Source organism: Amblyomma maculatum, chromosome 3, assembly GCF_055883805.1.
Source record: "Amblyomma maculatum isolate TAMU_Amacu chromosome 3, ASM5588380v1, whole genome shotgun sequence".
In the NCBI taxonomy this organism is placed as follows: Eukaryota; Metazoa; Arthropoda; class Arachnida; order Ixodida; family Ixodidae; genus Amblyomma; species Amblyomma maculatum.
This window is the reverse complement of record NC_139346.1, coordinates 211,377,039-211,395,369: the sequence shown is the minus strand read 5'-3', so window position 1 is coordinate 211,395,369 and position 18,331 is coordinate 211,377,039. Positions and strand designations below refer to the sequence as shown.

At 49.9% G+C, this 18,331-nt stretch overlaps 1 protein-coding gene across 1 annotated transcript in view; it reads right to left on the bottom strand.

Annotated features, from left to right (window-relative positions):
- The window catches only part of LOC146197629 (zinc finger protein basonuclin-2-like), a 425,472-nt gene that overhangs the window by 377,907 nt on the left and 29,234 nt on the right, over positions 1-18,331 (bottom strand). The window contains exon 2 of the mRNA XM_084599540.1: positions 14,900-15,100. Coding sequence (XP_084455666.1) covers positions 14,900-15,049 — 150 coding nt within the window. The 5' untranslated portion in view covers positions 15,050-15,100. The remainder of the gene's footprint in view (positions 1-14,899; positions 15,101-18,331) is intronic.

Sequence of the window (18,331 nt, the reverse complement as noted above, 5' to 3'; positions counted from 1 at the left end):
TAATGGCGTTATCGCGTCTCTCTTCAGGCGATGCTCGTCCTCATAATTTTTATAAAACAATGACTACCGCAATCAAGAAAACCGAAGTATGCGGGATCGAATCCCGGCCGCGGCGGTCGCTTCTCGATGGAGGCGAAAAGCTAGGCACCTGTATGCTGTGCGATGTCAATGGTTAACGAACCCCAGATGGTCGAAATTTCTGGAGCCTTCCACAATGGTGTCTCTCGTAGCCTGGGTTAGTTTGAGACATTAATAATGGCTTACAGGAAAGGCGCAGTATCTGTCACACTAGCTTTGTGGACACCTGAACCGCGCAGTAAGGAAAGGAAAGAAGGTGGAAGTGAAAGCGGAAAGAGAGAAAGAGGTGCCGTAGTGGAGGGCTCAGGAGTAATTTCGACAACCTCGGGATCTAACGCGCACTGACATCACAAAGGACGTTCAACCCCATAAATATTATTACTTGACGGCAAACGATGAAAACAGAACAGAGGGCAGAGAGAAGTTGTTCGATGACAGAAATGACTTTTAATGAAAATGGTAGCGGGCCTAGCGCGAGCGCTCCTGCTCGCGCCACTGGCTGCTTCTTCTTTCTTGCTCGTCCGTAACATGACCCGGGGCCACCGAGTGATCGTCCCAATCGTGGACGAGGAAGCTTACCGATGTTGATAATTCCATGGCATGATTATGGGCGTGTCTGGATGCTTGAAGAAGAAGAGAAAGAAGGAAGAATAGAACGACTTGCCGGCATGATGATTTCCCGATGAACCTTGGCCCAGGACACACTCGGACCACACGTTGCCACGACTTGATGGCGGAGGCCAAGACACGCACCGCATTACATAGGCAGGGGAAGATGTCCTGAAGTGTAGCGGTCTCTTGGGTTGTGGGGTCTTTGTTTGGCACATCTTGTCAATGGGGTCACATATGGTCGTTCGGGTCTCCTCTTGTGTCTTGCGGTCATGTGGCGTCTCGGGGCAGTCTCTTCTTGTGTCTTGTGGTGCGGAGGGACGGCGGGGAGGAACGTCAAGGTCTTGCTGGGTCCGACAGACTGGGGAACAGCCATGCGATGCCCCATAACCTTCAGCCGGCGGCACAAGAAGTCGCAGGGCGCCGAAGCTCCGGACCAGTATGAGGGGGGTGATGATGAAACACCCAGCACCTCCACCCAAAATGTTACGTGGCGGCAAGCGATGAAAACAGAACAGAGGACAGACAGAAGTTGTTCGATGAAAGTGAGATGACGTTTAATCAAAATGTTCGCGAGCGCCCCTGCCCGCGCCACTGTCCGTTTCTTCCTTGCTCGTCCGTAACAATATAAAAAAAAAAACTGATTTATTTATAGGAAGGGAAAGGCGCGGTAACTGTCTCACTTGTTTTTCTGTGGACACCGCAACCGCGCCGTAAGGGAAGGGAGAAAGATGGGAGTGAAAGTAGAAAGAGAGAAAGAGGAGCCGTAGTGGAGTGCTACGGAGTAATTTCGACCACCTGGGGATCTTTAACGTGCGCTGACATCGCACAGCACACAGCACACAACAATATAAACAAACCAAGCAAAACAGCAAACACAGGGTGTTTAGGGAGGGGGGGATCAATGACAGGAGAGAATTGACGCTCGTGCGCAGGAAAGATGTTAGCTCTGTTTTTCGAAGTGAAAGCTTCGCCATGCCAGGTAGTTGTTGTGGCTGTAGGAAGAAGAAAAGAAAATCCACGGGACTGCTACTGGCTCGGTAGCTGAGCCACCTTATTGATTGATTTATAGGAAGGGAAAGGCGCGGTAACTGTCCCACTTTGCATTCTGTGGACAGCTCAACGGCGCCGCAAGGGAAGGGAGGAAGGTGGGAGTGAAAGTGGAAAGAGAGAAAGAGGAGCCGTTTTAATCACCGAAATTTTTCGAATTTCGACCACTTCGGAATCTTTAACGTGCGCTGACATCGCACAGCACACGGACGCCTCTTCGTTTCGCCTCCATCGAAACGCAGCCGCCGAGGTCGGGTTCGAACCCGGGTACTCCGGCACAGTAGTCGGGCGTCTTACCACTGCACCACCCCGGCGGGGCAGCTGAGCCACCGCTGCCTCGTGCGGACAGAAGAGAGAAAGTGGAGAAGAAAAAAAGAAGACGGAGAGAAAGACGCGCGCCACAGCAGCCGTCGTCCACCACCTAAGCGGTGGCGGGTGCAATGACGGCCTACAACAGCTGAAAATTCGGTGGCTGGCTAGCCCCCGCCGCAAGCGGCGTTGACCTACCGTCCCAGCCCCGTAGGGCCAGGAACAGCCACTCTTCACCACCTCCTATGTCAGGTCGTTCGAGCCGTTGGATATGCACAGCTGTCACCTTCAAGTGACCTTGACAGATAGTGCGCCTATCCTTTCTTATAAACCAGTTTACAATGGAAGCTCAACCTTCACTGCGCGAGGTATAGCAGGTCTTCGTGTGGCACTAAATTTGCCCTTCAGATCACCATGACCTTATCAAGTGTGGGTGTCTACGATTTCATGGTGTTCACCCAAATGTATACTGCGCCTCCTTTCACCAAAACCTAACTTAACGGAGAGGGTCCGATCGCCGGCGGCTGCATTTCGATGGAGACGAAACGGAGAGGCGTGCGCGGGCTGTGCGATAGTGCTTTTATTGTTGTGGCTGTAGGAAGAAGGAAATGAAAATGCACGGGCCTGCTACTGGTTCTCACCCCCCCCCCCCCCTCCCTTGTTTGAGCCTATACTAACACGCATGCACAACCTTGGGCGCCAAAATCTATTCTCTGTCGTTTTGGACTCCACACTGTTTAGCGTGCAGACGTGTCGTGAAGTTTTATGAACACCAGAGACATGCTTGGAATCGGTGAATTGAGTTAATGGGAAGTAGAACGATAGAGGCGAGGAGAAGCAGCGAGACAGGGAGAAGTGGTCGCATTTAGCCGCGAAGCCCCGGGTCGCCCCAAGCGGAGCCCAGCCCCTCAGCCCCAATCTGGGCAAGTGTCGACGCAGGGTCGCCGCACGGCGCGTGCGCGTCGCACCCCGCCAGGGCGCAGGACGCCCATCGTGTCGCCGCGACGCTCGTAGAGCGGGGACACCGCGGCGACACCCCCGGGGCGGGTCTCGGGGGCGGAGGCACGACGCGGCAGAGACAGCGCCCTTCGCGTCGGTTGCGAGCGGTGATCGCGCGCGGCAGCGTCAGCACTCGCCCTCTGTGCCTCTAAGCGGGTGCAGGGAAGAGAAAGGTCAATACCACGGTGGCCACATTGAAGTACCACCGAAACGAAAATTTGCACCCGTTTTTCACAGATGAATCGTACAACTCTGTTGTTAAAGGGCACTGAAGGCAATTTCACAAAAATTTGATTGATTAAAATCATCCATCTTTTATATGTTTTGTGTGTGTGTGTGTGTGTGTGTGTGTGTGTGGGGGGGGGGGGGGCTTGCTGACGTTCGTTAGAAAATAGAAACGAATTCTTCGTTGAGAACACCTGATTAAAAAAAAAAGCTGCATCTTTATTTCTTCCGTTACCCACATGTCTAAACGAAGCATGACGACTATTTGACCATCATTTTGACCATCATCTCTTTGACCGATGATAGCGATAGCCGTATTACATTATCAGTACGAAAGCATGGGTCGCCAGACGTGAAACCTGCTTGAGAAAGTTTGTCCGCACAATGTGTCGGCTTGAAATGGTTATGTACACTGATCATAACCATCACTATCGCTACTATTATTAATTTATTATTATCCTCAACTAAATGCATCATCATTTTTGCTGCATCCAGCATTATTATCATTGTCAATGATTGCACCATCAATGTCATCGCCATATACTATCGTCCTCACGCTAGACAAGAATTAAGAGCTGCTTCTCACGAGCCCAGCTGGCGTGGAGTATTGGTTTGCGCGCTCGGCTGGGGATCGGAGTGTCGGAGTGATTTTTTCGATCCCCGGTGTAGACAGAATTTTCTTCTCTAAGCGTCTATATGGTATTTTCTGAACTGTTGTCTGCGACGATGCACAGGCGGTATATACGCACCGTGCGTGACGTCATGCATCAGGCCATCTCATATAATGCGACACCATGCGGGTGGTGCATGGTCTTTGCTTATTATACCCACAGGTTGTTCTCTGGCTCACTGAAGGTCAAACGTAAGCCGTCGCTGACCTTGCCACCAAGCTGGAGTAGTGGCTCGAAATAAAGAAAATAGAATTGAGGTCTAGTTGGGAGTCTAACTCGGGCTGCGGGGCTAACGCTACCACTCCGCCACGGTGCTCCGACGTTTAATATGAGACGTTATAAAAACCCGTCTAGTGGGTACAGAGTTGTCTAACGATGTATCGTCGTGATATGCGATGAGCAGGCAATGAATAATTACTTGCATGTTAATTACGAATATAGCAATTACGTAGGAATATGACATGCAAAACGTTTCACAGTAATGCGACTGGATAAAGAAGGACAAAGAGAGACAAACGAGGCACCTAGAATTGTACAAAGGAGGCATATGACTATTGCAGCGGCACGTGCTCTCGCATTTCTGCAATGCAGCAAAGTGCAGTGATCTCAACCACTGATCTCAACGATTTGTTTGTTCCAGACTAGCTGTAATAAAAGCACTGAAATTATACACGTTTGTGATTAGAATGCGCAACTGTATCGAGACAAGAGACTCTCCTATGTATAGAGGATGGAGCGCGCGTTTCCCCGGCTGCGGAGCTCGTAACGAGGGACAACGCCAACGGCGACGCGAAACGCAGGAACGGGCGCTAAAGAGCTGCGCTTCAAAAAAGCGCAGCATTGCCGCAGCGAGCAGGGAAAGTGGTAAACGGCCAGGAATGAACAGAAGACTTTTCTCCGGGCTACTGAAAGGGCCATGGATGCACATCCGAGCTCTTCAGGCTCCACTGTCAATGCGTATGCTGAAAGTGGCTTGATCGGTGGAGACTAAAGCGTTGTGGACACTATATATTTGGACAGCCGAGCTGTGCGGCTAGTATGCGGATGATACCACTTTAATGGCAGAAAGTGAAGTGGAACTCAAGAGACTTCTGATGCGCGTACAAGAAGAGAGTGAGAAGTTTGGGCTTAAACTGAACATTAAAAAGACAAAGATCATGGCGTCTTGCCCTATCAAGTCCTGGAGCATCAAGGGACAAGAAGTGGAAGCTGTGACAGATTTTCTCTTCTTGGGCTCCAAGATTACCCCGGAAGGAGACAGCCATTAAATTAGGAGACGCCTGCTTCTGGGAAAGAGAGCCATGGTTAACCTTAACCGCCTAGTAAAGAGCAGAGACATCAGTCTGCCAACCGAGACCCGTATAACTCGTGATATGGTCTGTCCAGTTGTGATGTATTGATGCGAGAGTTGGACTGTGAAGAAGGTTGACCGCCGAAGAATTGACGCGTTTGAATTGTGGTGCTGGCGGAGACTCTTGAGAGTTCCTTGGACTGCCAGAAGATCAAATCAGTCGATATTGTCGACCACAAACCCTGACTGCTCATTGGAGGGTCAAATTCTAAAGTTAAAGCTCAGCTACTTTGGTCATCTGATGAGAAGAGAGGAGTCGCTGGAGAAAGATTTGATGTTGGGAAAGGTTGAGGGTTGCCGGAGAAGGGGTAGGCAGCGAACGCGATGGTTAGATGGCATCCTCGAGGCGCTGCAGATGAAGTTATGTGATGTTAGGAAGATAGTGAGAGACCCGGATGCGTGGCGTGACATGGTCCATAGGGTCACGAAGAGTCGGACACGACTGAGCGACTGAACTGAACTGATGCAATAACCATTAGAACCAACTGAGCAGCAAGACATGGTCAAAAAGGAGACGCCAAGAAATACTTTAAACAGACGTACGTGAGAGCAACGAGCTAAATCCAAGTGTGACCGATCTCGTTTATTTCGCATGGAGGAGGCTGGAGATGCAAATAAAGTATTCTCTGTTTGCGGAGAGGTCCACACGGGTGCCAGAATCGGAGCTTCTACTTGTAGTGGCTCCGATTCCGGCCCCCCTGTGAAGCCCTATATATAGCAATTCGGTGTACTCCGTCACCGCGAGATTCCCCTTTTCAGACAACTGCACTGCCGATATATGTGGCATGAATGCTGTCGCATCCTTGCCACCCCTGTAATCCATTCTTTCATCACTCTCCTAGCGCATTATTCCATGCCGACGTGACAAGATAGATGGATTTATTGAAAGGAAAAGCAGAGAGGTTGGCCAGAATAATTCAAATCTGGCCTGCTACTCTGCACTGGGGAAGGGGAAAAGAAAGATTATGATGGGTGACGATGTGGGAGAAGGCATATGAAATATACAGGCACTGTAGCTTGCCTCACAAGCGCGAATCAAGCCCGCTGGCGCACAAAAAACGGCAAATAGCACGAACTGCCTGGACATCCTTCCCGACGTGACAAAATTGGTGGACGTCAGCGTTCCAGAATCTTGTCTGGCCGCCTTGTTTTCGTAGGAGATAAACAAGAAATGCCTGTCCTCTTGCCGAGCGGAGAAGTGATCAGGAGACGAGACAGTTCGTCGATTCCACCAAGACGTGAGCGAAAAGAACGTCAGAGAGCGCGAAACGTCGAGCGGACCCCTCTTCCTTCTCTGGACTCTCCCCTCCGTCCCAGACGTCCCTGGCGTCGAAGAACCCATCAATGAAGCAGAAGCGAAGAGGGTGTTGCAACGCCAGCGCCGACGTTGCGCCGCGCGTCCCCCGTCCCCGCGCGGCACCAGCCATCACAGTCGGTGCAGGTTAGCGCGGGGGAGAACCGTGCGCGCGCGCAACGACGCGGGTCACATCGAGTTTGGCGTGACGCGAAGCAGAGCTGCTTCGCCGTCGTTCGCAGGTCGGTCGCTCCCCTGGCTGGCCACCCGCTGTACGACTGGGCGGGCGGCGGTCGTGGTCGTTCGTCCTCTCGCCAACGCCAGACACGTTCCGCCGATATAAAAGCCCGCAGCACACACACACAGGCGCAGAGACGCTGCCACCGCCGCAGATAAGCGCGCTCCGTGCCGCCGCCAGAAGCAACCGGGGGGTCCTCCTCGGTCGACGGTGCGCGGACAAAAATTGAATTTGCTTGCCCGCAGCTGCTGCTGCTGCTGCTGATTCCGGGTTTGCCTCCTTCCTTTTTTGGTAGTATTCTTTCTTCTCTCAACGTGTTCCCTTCTTTTTTTGCGCGCGCGCTCCCTCGCCCTCTCCTGCTTCGGCGCGCACATACGGTCTTGTTTTTGGTGCGGTCGGTCGGTCAACGTGACAGCTAATCGGCGCAGAGGCGCCATAACGGGCCCGATAATCGAATTAAAAATCGGCCATAAGAGATTGCTCGGGCCGACTGCCACGGGTCTGCCCGTGCCGCCAAAGGGGAGAAGGGGGAGGAGGAGGATGGGAGAGTATAGCACATACATACTCACGGGCACGCACATACGCACACACCCCATGCGTGCCGCACTTCTGGCGGTGGCGGTCCGCGCGTTTCGGACGTGCCTTTGGCGCTCTGCTCGAACATGCCGCCACCGTTCGCGCGTCGCCCTGTTATGGGGAGGATGCCCGCGCCTTTTTCTGCCAACGCCTGATGATTCCATTTTTTTTCTCTCTCTGACTGTACCGGCGAAGGCGATAGCAGAAACAGCGAAGAAGGAAATAAAGGGACAGGGAGCCGCTGGGATGAGGGTCGCTACTGCAGCGTCCTCTTTTGGTATACTTTCTTCCCCGTGGAATTTCTGTTTCTTTCCACGCGCATTGACAGGCGCGCGTTCCTGCGGTTCCCCTTCGCTCTTGCGCGATCGTCTCGCGCGTCGTACAAATCTCCACCAGGCGCAGTCGTTATGCCTTCCTCTCTCCTTCGCTCTGTCGCTTTATTCTTTTATCCCTGTATCTCAATGGCAAGAGAGCGTGGCATAAAACCGACACTATATTTCGCTTTGTTTCGACCACGAGTGCTAATATTTCCTATTATGGGACACATCACATCGCAGCATGGAAACGTCGTCCTGCCAATCAGCTGAGTGGGCCGCACACTAGGAGGCGGAGTATCAGTTACGTCCTGAACACTAGTCAGCAAACACGTAGATTGGGTGGCTTTGTTTAGAAGATATGTGGAGAGAAAAGCTCGAGTACCCGCGTCTGATGGATTTCCCTGATACAACGTGAACTGCAATGACTGAGATGAAGCTTTAAGAGACAGAGAGGAAGCACAGTGAAACAGTGAGACGTAATGAAAGGTGCAGTATTGAAATAGGAAAGGGGGAACGTGGACAGGTTGTGCGATGTGCAGAGTTTTCAAGCTCCGGGCCATTAAAGTTTAGCATGCCTAAAAAGAGAGGAAAGTGGGGTCGACGCGAAGTCGCATGAATAGACAGACTGAGGGAGTGTCGCTGCAACAGCCTAGCCGTAGACAGTTAAAAAGTGCGAAGGGTACGTAACGCTCTGAACTCGACGAAAAAGATATATTGCTGGGCTTCTTGCTGATGGCTGAGAGGTACAGTATAGCTACATGTTGAATATTTTGGCTAGGACGAAAAACAAATGCATAAAAACATCGCCAAAATCCATTTTAAAAAATCGGTTTTAGACTGAAAAGTTCAGCATTGATGGCATGCTCGCTGCATGCTGACCGGCTATTGAGTATAGGAGTTGCTCAGGGAAAGGACACAAAGTAAATGTGTCGGGAGGATAGTGATAGGTGCTTTTGGATCAAGTAGTGCGGCCGCGCGTTTTAAGGAGCTGTTCCGGTACATTTCACGCCTACCGAGAGGTTCAGCACACCTCATCGCCAAGCTTGGCATGCTGTCTTTCGCTGTCGTCATCCGCTAGTACGGTACTCACTGTGCTAAGTAATTATATTTACTCCGTGCTCGTGTCGAAATAACGCCAAAACATGCCTGATGGTCGCTTAAAAGCTCTGTGTTGCTGCGATTTTGAAGTTTAAGGGACAGTTGACTGAGGCCTCTAACCGCCGCTACAACCTCCTAAATATTCTCATTAAAATATTTCCACCACCACCACCATCGCTGCCGTCAAAGCCCACACACACCACGCGAGGCCCCGTCCCTCAAGTAAAAGTAGAAACACCTAAAAAAAAAAAAAAAACAGGGAGAGAAGAGGATGTTTTTGCATTTGTTGCGGAATAAAAATTGATTCAATGCAAAAGTTTGTCTTTGGAGCACCTTAAAGAAGTAGAGTTGTTCAAAATTTTGGCTATTGGAGGTAGTTTAGGTTTTCACTGTGATAGCACTAAAGAAGAAGAAAAAAAAACAAAAAGACGTACATGTTTGTTCGGCGAGATATTCAGCCCTGCGATATACACATGGATGCGACATTTTAACGATAACAGATCGCTGCGAGCTTGGCAGCGCTACTTTCTTCTGAACTCAGCATTATTTGGTTTATATAAGCTTTTTGCGTTGTCAGCTCGCTCCAAGTTTCGCACAAAAATTCATGTGACGCTTTATATCATATAAACGTGTAGCAGCATATCCAAAACTGTCTGAAGCATGCTTTCACAAGAACACCGGACAGCCTTAACCCTTTCGGCCCTCAGCAGTTCTGATGCGATTCTCAATGGTAAATTAAAATGGTAAAGCCCATTTTCTTTGATATTGTAGTGCTCGATCTGCACTATATGACGCAAGATCTTTTCATTTCCACTATAACCTGTTGCCATATTTTGGCCAGTGTTCTGACCCTTTCAGTATAAAATATAAAATTTTAAGAAGCACACTAGTTGTTAAAGTGTAAAAAAAAATCGCCAAATATGTTTACCTTCAATTGTGCTGTCCACGCCGTCCGAGTTTTTTGTGGCAGTTTTCTGAACTTTACAATTCCAGAAGCGGCATCAGCACTGTTGTCTATATCAGCAGAGATGTCCCAAGGTTGGTTCCCAGCCTCGTGTGGCGTTTTCTTGTTTCCTATATATATGACACCAGGGCTCCAGAAATCCCCAGGAAATTTCCAAACAGTAATCCATGTGTGTGCATACGTGAGGCATCAATTTTGTTGCTAGTGTTGATGCAATCTCATCTCAGCAGTAACGCAAGCGATATAATGACCGAACGTGCGAAATCGAAACTATACCGAGAGAGAGAGAGCGAGGACACCACTCTACGGGGTATCTACATTTTATGTCAGAGTCGCCGTAGCTCGTGAAAGCGCAACCAACCTTTCAAAATAGCGTGCTTAAGTTTCGCTTTTTCAATTACCTTTTGGCGTATGGGTGTGGTGCAAAACTGCGTCTGAAAAACTTAAAACTTGATTCTGCAGCGGCATGTATAGCAGAATCTTGCATCTGGTGCAGTTTGGTGCGAATGGCTGATTGTTTCGCCGCGTCTTCACGCAACCACACACACACACGTCGCTTCTTCAAGCAACACACACACACACACACACACACACACACACACACACACACACACACACACACACACACACACACACACACACACACACACACACACACACACACACACACACACACACACACACACACACACACACACACACACACACACACACACACACACACACACACACACACACACACACACACACACACACACACACACACACACACACACACACACACACACACACACACACACACACACACACAACCAATTAAAAACAAATGTCAAACACGCGTATGACGCCGTCGGTGCATTGTAGTTAAACGCGGAGGATCACTAACTCCCGAATAAAAATTCTAGGGTGAACTTTGGATCACTAAAATGCGGAGACGGCGGCTGGGTTTCGATGGAGGCGAAACGAAGTGGCGTCCGTGTGCTGTGCGATGTGTTAACATCCCCAGGTGGTCGAAATTACTCCGTAGCACTCCACTACGGCTCCCCTTTCCGTCTTTCCACTTTAACTCCCACCTTCCTCCATTCCCTTACGGCGTGGTTCAGGTGTCCACAGATCAAGTGTGACAGATACTGCGCCTTTCCCTTCCTGTGAACCAATTATTATTATTATTATTATTATTATTATTATTATTATTATTATTATTATTATTATTATTATTATTATTATTATTATTATTATTATTATTAATCCCTTTATTGCGCGGTGGTCCATAGACCTCCACTCTTTCTTCTTTTACTCTCACTTTCCTCCTTTTTCGTTAGGGCTCGGTTAAGGTGTCCGCGTCCGCGGAGAATTGTGGCAGGTACTGCGCCTTTTCTTTCCTGTTAATCAATTTGGAACGCCGCTGCTGCATGCTGTGCTGCGTCTGCTTCTTTATGCTGTGTTGTGCGGCGTTCGAGGAAGCGCCCCAATGAAAGGTGCCGTACGGAAGCCTGTATCGGACGCCCGGAGAGGTCAGCTTTGTATATGCGTGATCTTCGAATTTGGCGGCTGGTGACGTCACTTATTTGTCGAACAATCAGGAGCGCCGCTCGCGCGGACAGCTTTTGTCGACGACAATATGAGCCATTAAAGGCTTTCGCCTTATTATTACTCGCTTAAATGTACGCAGCTACGGCGAAGGAGAGCGCTGAAGCTTGGGGAAGGAAAGGAAACTATTCAGATTTATTTGTTCTGTTACATGACAACTCATCGTACGCATCCACATACCCGTAATGCACCGCGAGGTCTCCCCAACTAATACCATTGGTGCAGAACTGCTTTGGACGGCAAGCTCGTCAATCGAAACCTAAAACCCCATTGTTAATATCGCGCCCCCCGGGCCGTAACTTCCCAGTACAGCGCACACATGCCGTACAAACGAAATTCAACTGAAAACAGCTCTTGTCACCACTTTCAAGTTCACACAGGTCTGCGGCCACTGGTGGAAAATTTTGTTTCTTTTTTACTGAGTAAGTTGCTGTGGTGTCACAGTATTAAAATGTTAAACTAATCTGTCGTGTCTCTAGAAGCACCTCGGAACAGCCACTGTCGTGTATTCTGCACTTCCTCTGAAAGGTGCCCACCCATTCCCTCACTACTGATCCTCCTACCTCCCCTGTCCGTAGCATGTACACCCATCAGAAGCCCGGGCTACAGCGGAACGAAAAAGCGACGATAATGTTGAATTCAATCCGCAGTGCCTGCTACCTTACAGAAGCAGTACTCCCTATCCATTCACCTCAGCCCTCCCCCTTACTCCCCCCCTCCCCTCCCCCCTCGGCCTCCCGTTCCTAAGATAAAAGGCTGCCCACCCACCTTCTACCTTCAGCTTCGTTAAACACTAATAACTGATGTAGGTGGCCTTTTGCGGCAATATTCTGAGCAGATATATTATTCCTTATCTATTTCTTTTTATTGCTTCGTTAATCTAAGATGCTTTCCTGCAACCCGCACGTTTCCTCGCAGAGCCATATTTTTTGCCGCTCACTGTGGACACATTTTATGCCGTCGTCGTCACCATTACAGAACGCCCACAACATAATCGTTCTGTCTTTCTGCAATCATTCGTGTCCTGCACTCTGTCTCGCTGAACCTTCCAATTTCATATCTCGACCTGGCTCACAGAACAACTCTCTCCTCCCTATACTCCCCTCGTCTCCTGAAACCATTCTGTCGCCCGAATCCCACTCAGGTTCAATTTTACTACCTTGATTTTAGCTATGACTTGGAATGATAGGACGCTGGATCATGTCGCCTCTTCTTTCGTGCTTGCTCTGTTCAGCTTCAGTACAGCACAGAAGGCTGTTCGTTGTTGAGGCAGCGCTTGTACTTGTCCCCCTCAAATGACACGAAGGTGGCGGTCGAGAAGAATATGCTGAGAGAACACACATTCCCAGGTGCTAAATGCTGTCTTTGGCATTACACGCAATGAAAATTTCGCAAGAAAAAAAATTTACGAAAGACCGGCAGGCTGCCTGAACAAGACCCCTCTGGTACAGTGCCTAGAAATAAAAGAACTCAGAAAAAGAGCAAAAAAATGGCGGGGAGATGGCGCTCAGCCTCCTTTATTTAGTCTTTTCTCTTCTATCTTCATGGCGGCATCAGTTCTTGATGTTAAGTTTGTTCCACACAGTCTAAGCGAATCAGCACAGCAGAAAAAATAAACGCAATGATGAGAGAGGGTGAAAAAAATAACGCGAACAGGACAATAAGAAAAGAAAGTTTCATGGCAGCAGAGTAAGCGAAGGCCCAACTTCGCCCAGAAGCAACGAACACAAACGAAATACGATGCACGAAGAAAGAAAGATAGAGAACTGATTCGCGGGAGCAGCAGGAAAAAGGCGAGCCGAGAAGCGATGCTGCTGCTTCTGCTGGCGCGGAGACTTCTCCGGGCGTGCGTGCCAGGCAAAGGCGAAGCGGGGGAGATAGATGCGTGGCGGTTGCTTTAATAAACGCGGGGGCGGAGGTGGCGTGCCGGGAATTACCCTCCGATCCCAGGTGTCGCGTGCAATTAGCCTGAGCTGGGGAAGGAGGGAGGGAGCACGCCTGGAACAACTGGGGCGAACTCTTCGATCCCAGGCCGGCGGTGCCCCGCTGGACGCCCGCGCGCGTTGAGCGACGGGGCCATTTGGGGTTCCTTGGTAGAGAGAGAAAGTGGCGCGCGGACCCAGCGGGGGTGTCACTGCTTCGCGGGCACCCCGCGCTCCCTGATGACACACGTGGGCGCAGGCCTTTCAGCACAGTCGTCGAGATGAATAGCCGCGCTGCCTATACTGCAAGGTCTGGTGTATTTGCCATGTTTTCATCTGTGTAGGGACTTGCTCTTGAGTAATGTGTCATAAGGAAAAACTAACTACGCCTCTGACTCCTTAACCAGAAAGGAAGTTATTTGCAAGGACCTGAACGAAGCGCACTCAAGCATGTACCTCCACGTGAGTATATGTGGGCACCTGTGTTGAACTTTGGCATAGCGCAATGTTGTGAAGAGGCGGAGGTCAGAGGAAAAGAGGGAGGCATGTGTGTGTGTGTGTGTGTGTGTGTGTGTTGTGTGTGTGTGTGTGTGCGTGCGTGCGTGCGTGCGTGCGTGCGCGTGTGTGTGTGTGTGTGTGTGTGTGTGTGTGTGTGTGTGTGTGTGTGTGTGTGTGTGTGTGTGTGTGTGTGTGTGTGTGTGTGTGTGTGTGTGTGTGTGTGTGTGTGTGTGTGTGTGTGTGTGTGTGTGTGTGTGTGTGTGTGTGTGTGTGTGTGTGTGTGTGTGTGTGTGTGTGTGTGTGTGTGTGTGTGTGTGTGTGTGTGTGTGGAGAGGGGAGGGGTAACATCCGCTAGTGTATCCAACAGCAGAATTTACACCAACGAGGGCGTTTATTCTCCCTGTTCACCCCGTTCTGACCCCCCCCCCCCCCCTCTCTTGTTCGTCTTTCTTCAAGCGCGAGTTTAGCTCGCTGTGAAGCGAACAGTGCATCTTGGATAACCTGCTCTTGTAGTTCAGTCTGCGCTGCATAAATGACATGGAGGTAAAAGAGGGATCAGTGATTTCTAGGTCATCAGTCATACATACAGAAGACAAGGAAGCAGGAGGAAGAAGAGGATGAAGAGGAGGAGGAGAAATGGCAGGGAGGTTAACCGGTAGAAGAAACCGGTTTGCTACCCTGCACTGGGGGAAGGGGGCGAGTGGATATAAAAGTGATGGGTAAGGGAGGGATGGGTGAAGTCAGTATAGTCACTTCACAGCCATATCACGTCACATCGCAGCAAAATTGTAGCCTATCGATTAGGCTTATGGTTTTCATGAAGCGGAGCAGTGCCTGGGAGGCCTTCACCAGAAGACAAATGCGGTAGGAAAAGTAAGGGAGATGCTATCTACACATTTTATGTATGGAAATTCGTTACTGGTCCTAAAATGCATAGTATCACTGCCTTCGCTGGGTGAAGTGGGCCTGCGCTACCGCTCTATGCCCGCCATTTTGGTGCTTGCGCATCTTTAGAAAAATTAAGAAGTAAAAATATAAGTAACCATTCAAGCATGGTTTCTGGTTAGGGAGCTCCAGAAAACTGAAAAGCTTGTTGTCCGGCTCACTTACCAGGACCGCACGTGGAGTCGGTGTTGATATGATCGATGGTATCAGCCGAAGCTCCAGCAGCCGACAACAGAAACCAAGCCAGGCCAGCGAGCAGCAGCCCCGAACACACCGTGTCAGCGGCAACATCGCCCCCGCGTGCTGGGGCCACATCGTCGCCACGTGTGACGGCGGTCAGTTACCTCTCCGGGTCTCCAACCATTCCTGGAAACCACCCATTCATATATAATTACCCGCCTGGAGGTCGCCAGGATGACCACAGCGATATTTTCCTTATTGCTGGCAAACGAAAAAGCGGGCAGCTTTTCGCCGATCGGGAGTGCTAGTGACATTCCAAAAATTAAGGCCAGTGTGGAAGTGGCCCTTGTCAGGGGCGGACTTTTCGGAATCCTGGACGGCGTTTGTCAGCTCAATATCGCCATCGCTACCAAAGTAGTTCTCCCTAGCCACATGAAAGTGTGTGAGGAGGCTCAAGTATGCATCGTCGGCAGTAGAGGCACCTCGATGGTCGCAAGTGTCTCCCTGATTGGACTGCCCGACATGAACTGGGGACAACAAACCCTATTTAAGAAGTGGAGTCGTATCCACGATCAGTGAGTTGAGTGAGCTCTGTTCTTTCCTTGACCTGTGCATACTTCACCATGTAAAAAGTGTACATAAACGTCTGCTCTTCGCCTCTCCTCCCTGCTGCTCCCCGTCCGATGTCTCGTCCTCCTGGTCACGCTGCCAAGAAGTATTGGTCCCCGAACCCGATCGCATCAGTGCGGTTAAAGGAGCCTAGACACCAACATTTGGAGGCATTTTTGTTTTTCTTGAATGATGCGTAACACACTGCTGTATATGAATCCCCACGTGGTTAACGGCTACGAGCGCTAAATAATTTTTAATTGAACTTTCTTCTCTCACCAGTTTCGGTTTCTTCGGGCGATAGATGTTTGTGACGTCACAATCACGTCTAGGGCACACACGGCATTGGAAAAGCCGCGTTATAATCGCTGGCTCTTCAATTGCTATGATCCCTGTTCTTGAGGCAGGCTGGGTTTAGTGTTGCAGTAAATTCAAACGACAGAGGAGCGATTATATGGCTGCTTTTCTCAATCCCTCACGTGACATAAATTTGAATTTCACGTCACAGCCATCGCTCGGCTGTTGAAACCGAAATCAACACAAGTGAAGAGAGAAATTCGACTATGAATTATTCAGTGGTCGTAGGCGAATATCACGTGGAGACATATACGAACCCAATTATTATGTGTCTACACTCCTTTAAAGCTACCAGCAAGGCCTTGCCATCTGCCAGACATCTATAAAATGTCCGTCCTTGTGACTAGCATACTTACTAGTTAGTTTCCTAGTTCTTTTCCTCCATTGTGAGTCAACGCTTTTTAAGTACAGGTATTTAAATACTTTAGCTGCCCAGCTGTTACTGTCCAATTTCCTCAGGCGTTCCTCATATAATATTTTACTCTGAGCTTCCCGTACTTCGAAAGATGCCCAGCCCATATCTCCCTGTACCGCCTCATTTGTGGTTTTGCCGTGGGCACCTAGTGCCAATCGTCCAACGAATCTCTGATTTATTTCTAATGTCGACTGTACCTCTGATTTTAGGCACAAAACCGCATTTCCGAAAGTAAGTCCGGGCACCATAATTTCTTTCCAAATGCCCCTCAAAACCTCATACCTGTTGTATCCCCACAATGCCATATGCTTCATTATCCCGGCATTCCTTCGCCCTTTGGCCTTAAGTGATTGCTCATGCTTTCCAATGTATGCCAATCCTTCGTTTACCCATACCCCCAGATATTTATATTCTGCTACTCTGGGTATTTCATGGCCTTGTATTTTAAGACCCTGATCAGTTGAGCCGTTGAAAATCATCACACCCGACTTAACTGCGCTGAAACTGAAGCCTAGAGCGTCCCCTTCGTCTCCGCAATACTTAACTAAAGTTTGCAATTCTTCCAGACTCTCAGCTAGCAGCACAATATCGTCTGCATACATCAAACCGGGGAGGCGCTGCTCTACCGCCTTTCCGTGTAATCTATATGACAGGTTAAAACCTAGGTTACTGTCTTGTATCCTCCGTTCCAGGTTTATCATATAAAGCATGAACAGCACCGGTGATAGAGGACAGCCTTGTCTTAATCCTTTGCATACTTTGACATCTTCCGTACTTCTTATCCCTTCGCACGTAATATCTACTTTGTTATCCCGGTATATTTCCTGTAGGAACTCAATTATCTCATAACCGATACCTTCTTCTTTTATTATGTTCCACAGGAGTTTCCTGTTTGCGTAGTTGTACGCCCCGTTTATGTCCAGGAAGGCCAAATACAAAGGTCTTTTTTCCACTCTAGATATTTCGATGCATTGTGTAAGCACGAACAGGCTATCATGCAAGCGCTTACCATTTCTAAAGCCGTTCTGAAGTTGCACAGATGCACGTGTAGCAGCGCCCTCTCTGGACGATGAGAGTGGCGAAAAAAGAAGGAACAAGGGCAGCGTGCCGGAAACGCTCAGGCTCCGGGGTTGCTCCTCAGGGGCAAAAGAAAAATACCTTTGGTTCAGTCAACATTTGACTGGCCCCGGTCCTGTTCCCTGATGGTGCTCTACAGCTGGTAACCCTGACGTGATCCTTTGGCGCTTGCTGAGACGAGGTAGAGCCATGGATGAACATTAGAACCCGCTCTCTACGCAAAACGCGGAACACAGCTCGGTGCTGATTCCGATGCCTCAGGAGCCGGCATCCCTCTCAGCTGTTGCTCTCCGCCTGCCGCCCTTCTGGGAGAGCAACCCAGAGCTTTGGTTTCACCAGGTCAAGGCCCACTATTACCTAGCCCGCATCACGACTCAGGCAACACGGTATTTACACGTCCGCACTACCTCCAACCGCGGCTGAAGAAGTCGCCGATCTCTGGCCCGGTTCCGCTTGAAGCCCTCTGCGAATCCATCGACCAGCTAAGGCGGCGCTATTCGCGCGCACTGCAGTGTTGGCGCTAGCGCGCATTCAAGAGCTTCTGTCCTCTGAGGGGCTTGGCGATCGTCACCCCAGTCACTTGCTCCCTCACATGGTGGATCTTCTCGGCGCATAAGCTCAAACGAGAAATGACACTTTTCTTCACGAACTCTTCCTCCAGCGACTGTCAATGAATGTCCACATGATCCTGGCCTCTGCCTCTACTATGGACCTTACCCAACTCGCTAACTTAGCCGACAAAATCCTGGAGGTTTGCAACAACTCTCCTCAAGTTTCCACCGTCAGCTCTAACGGCAACTCCACCACTGCACCTCCGCTACCCAGCCGCCCCAATCAGGAGCAGACTACCAGCATCTGTCGATCAACTTTACGACCGCCTCGAGCAGCTAACCACTGCGACGAAATCTCCAGATTGCCGAGGACCCCGCCTGCAGAACCGACTGCGCACGTAATCCCGT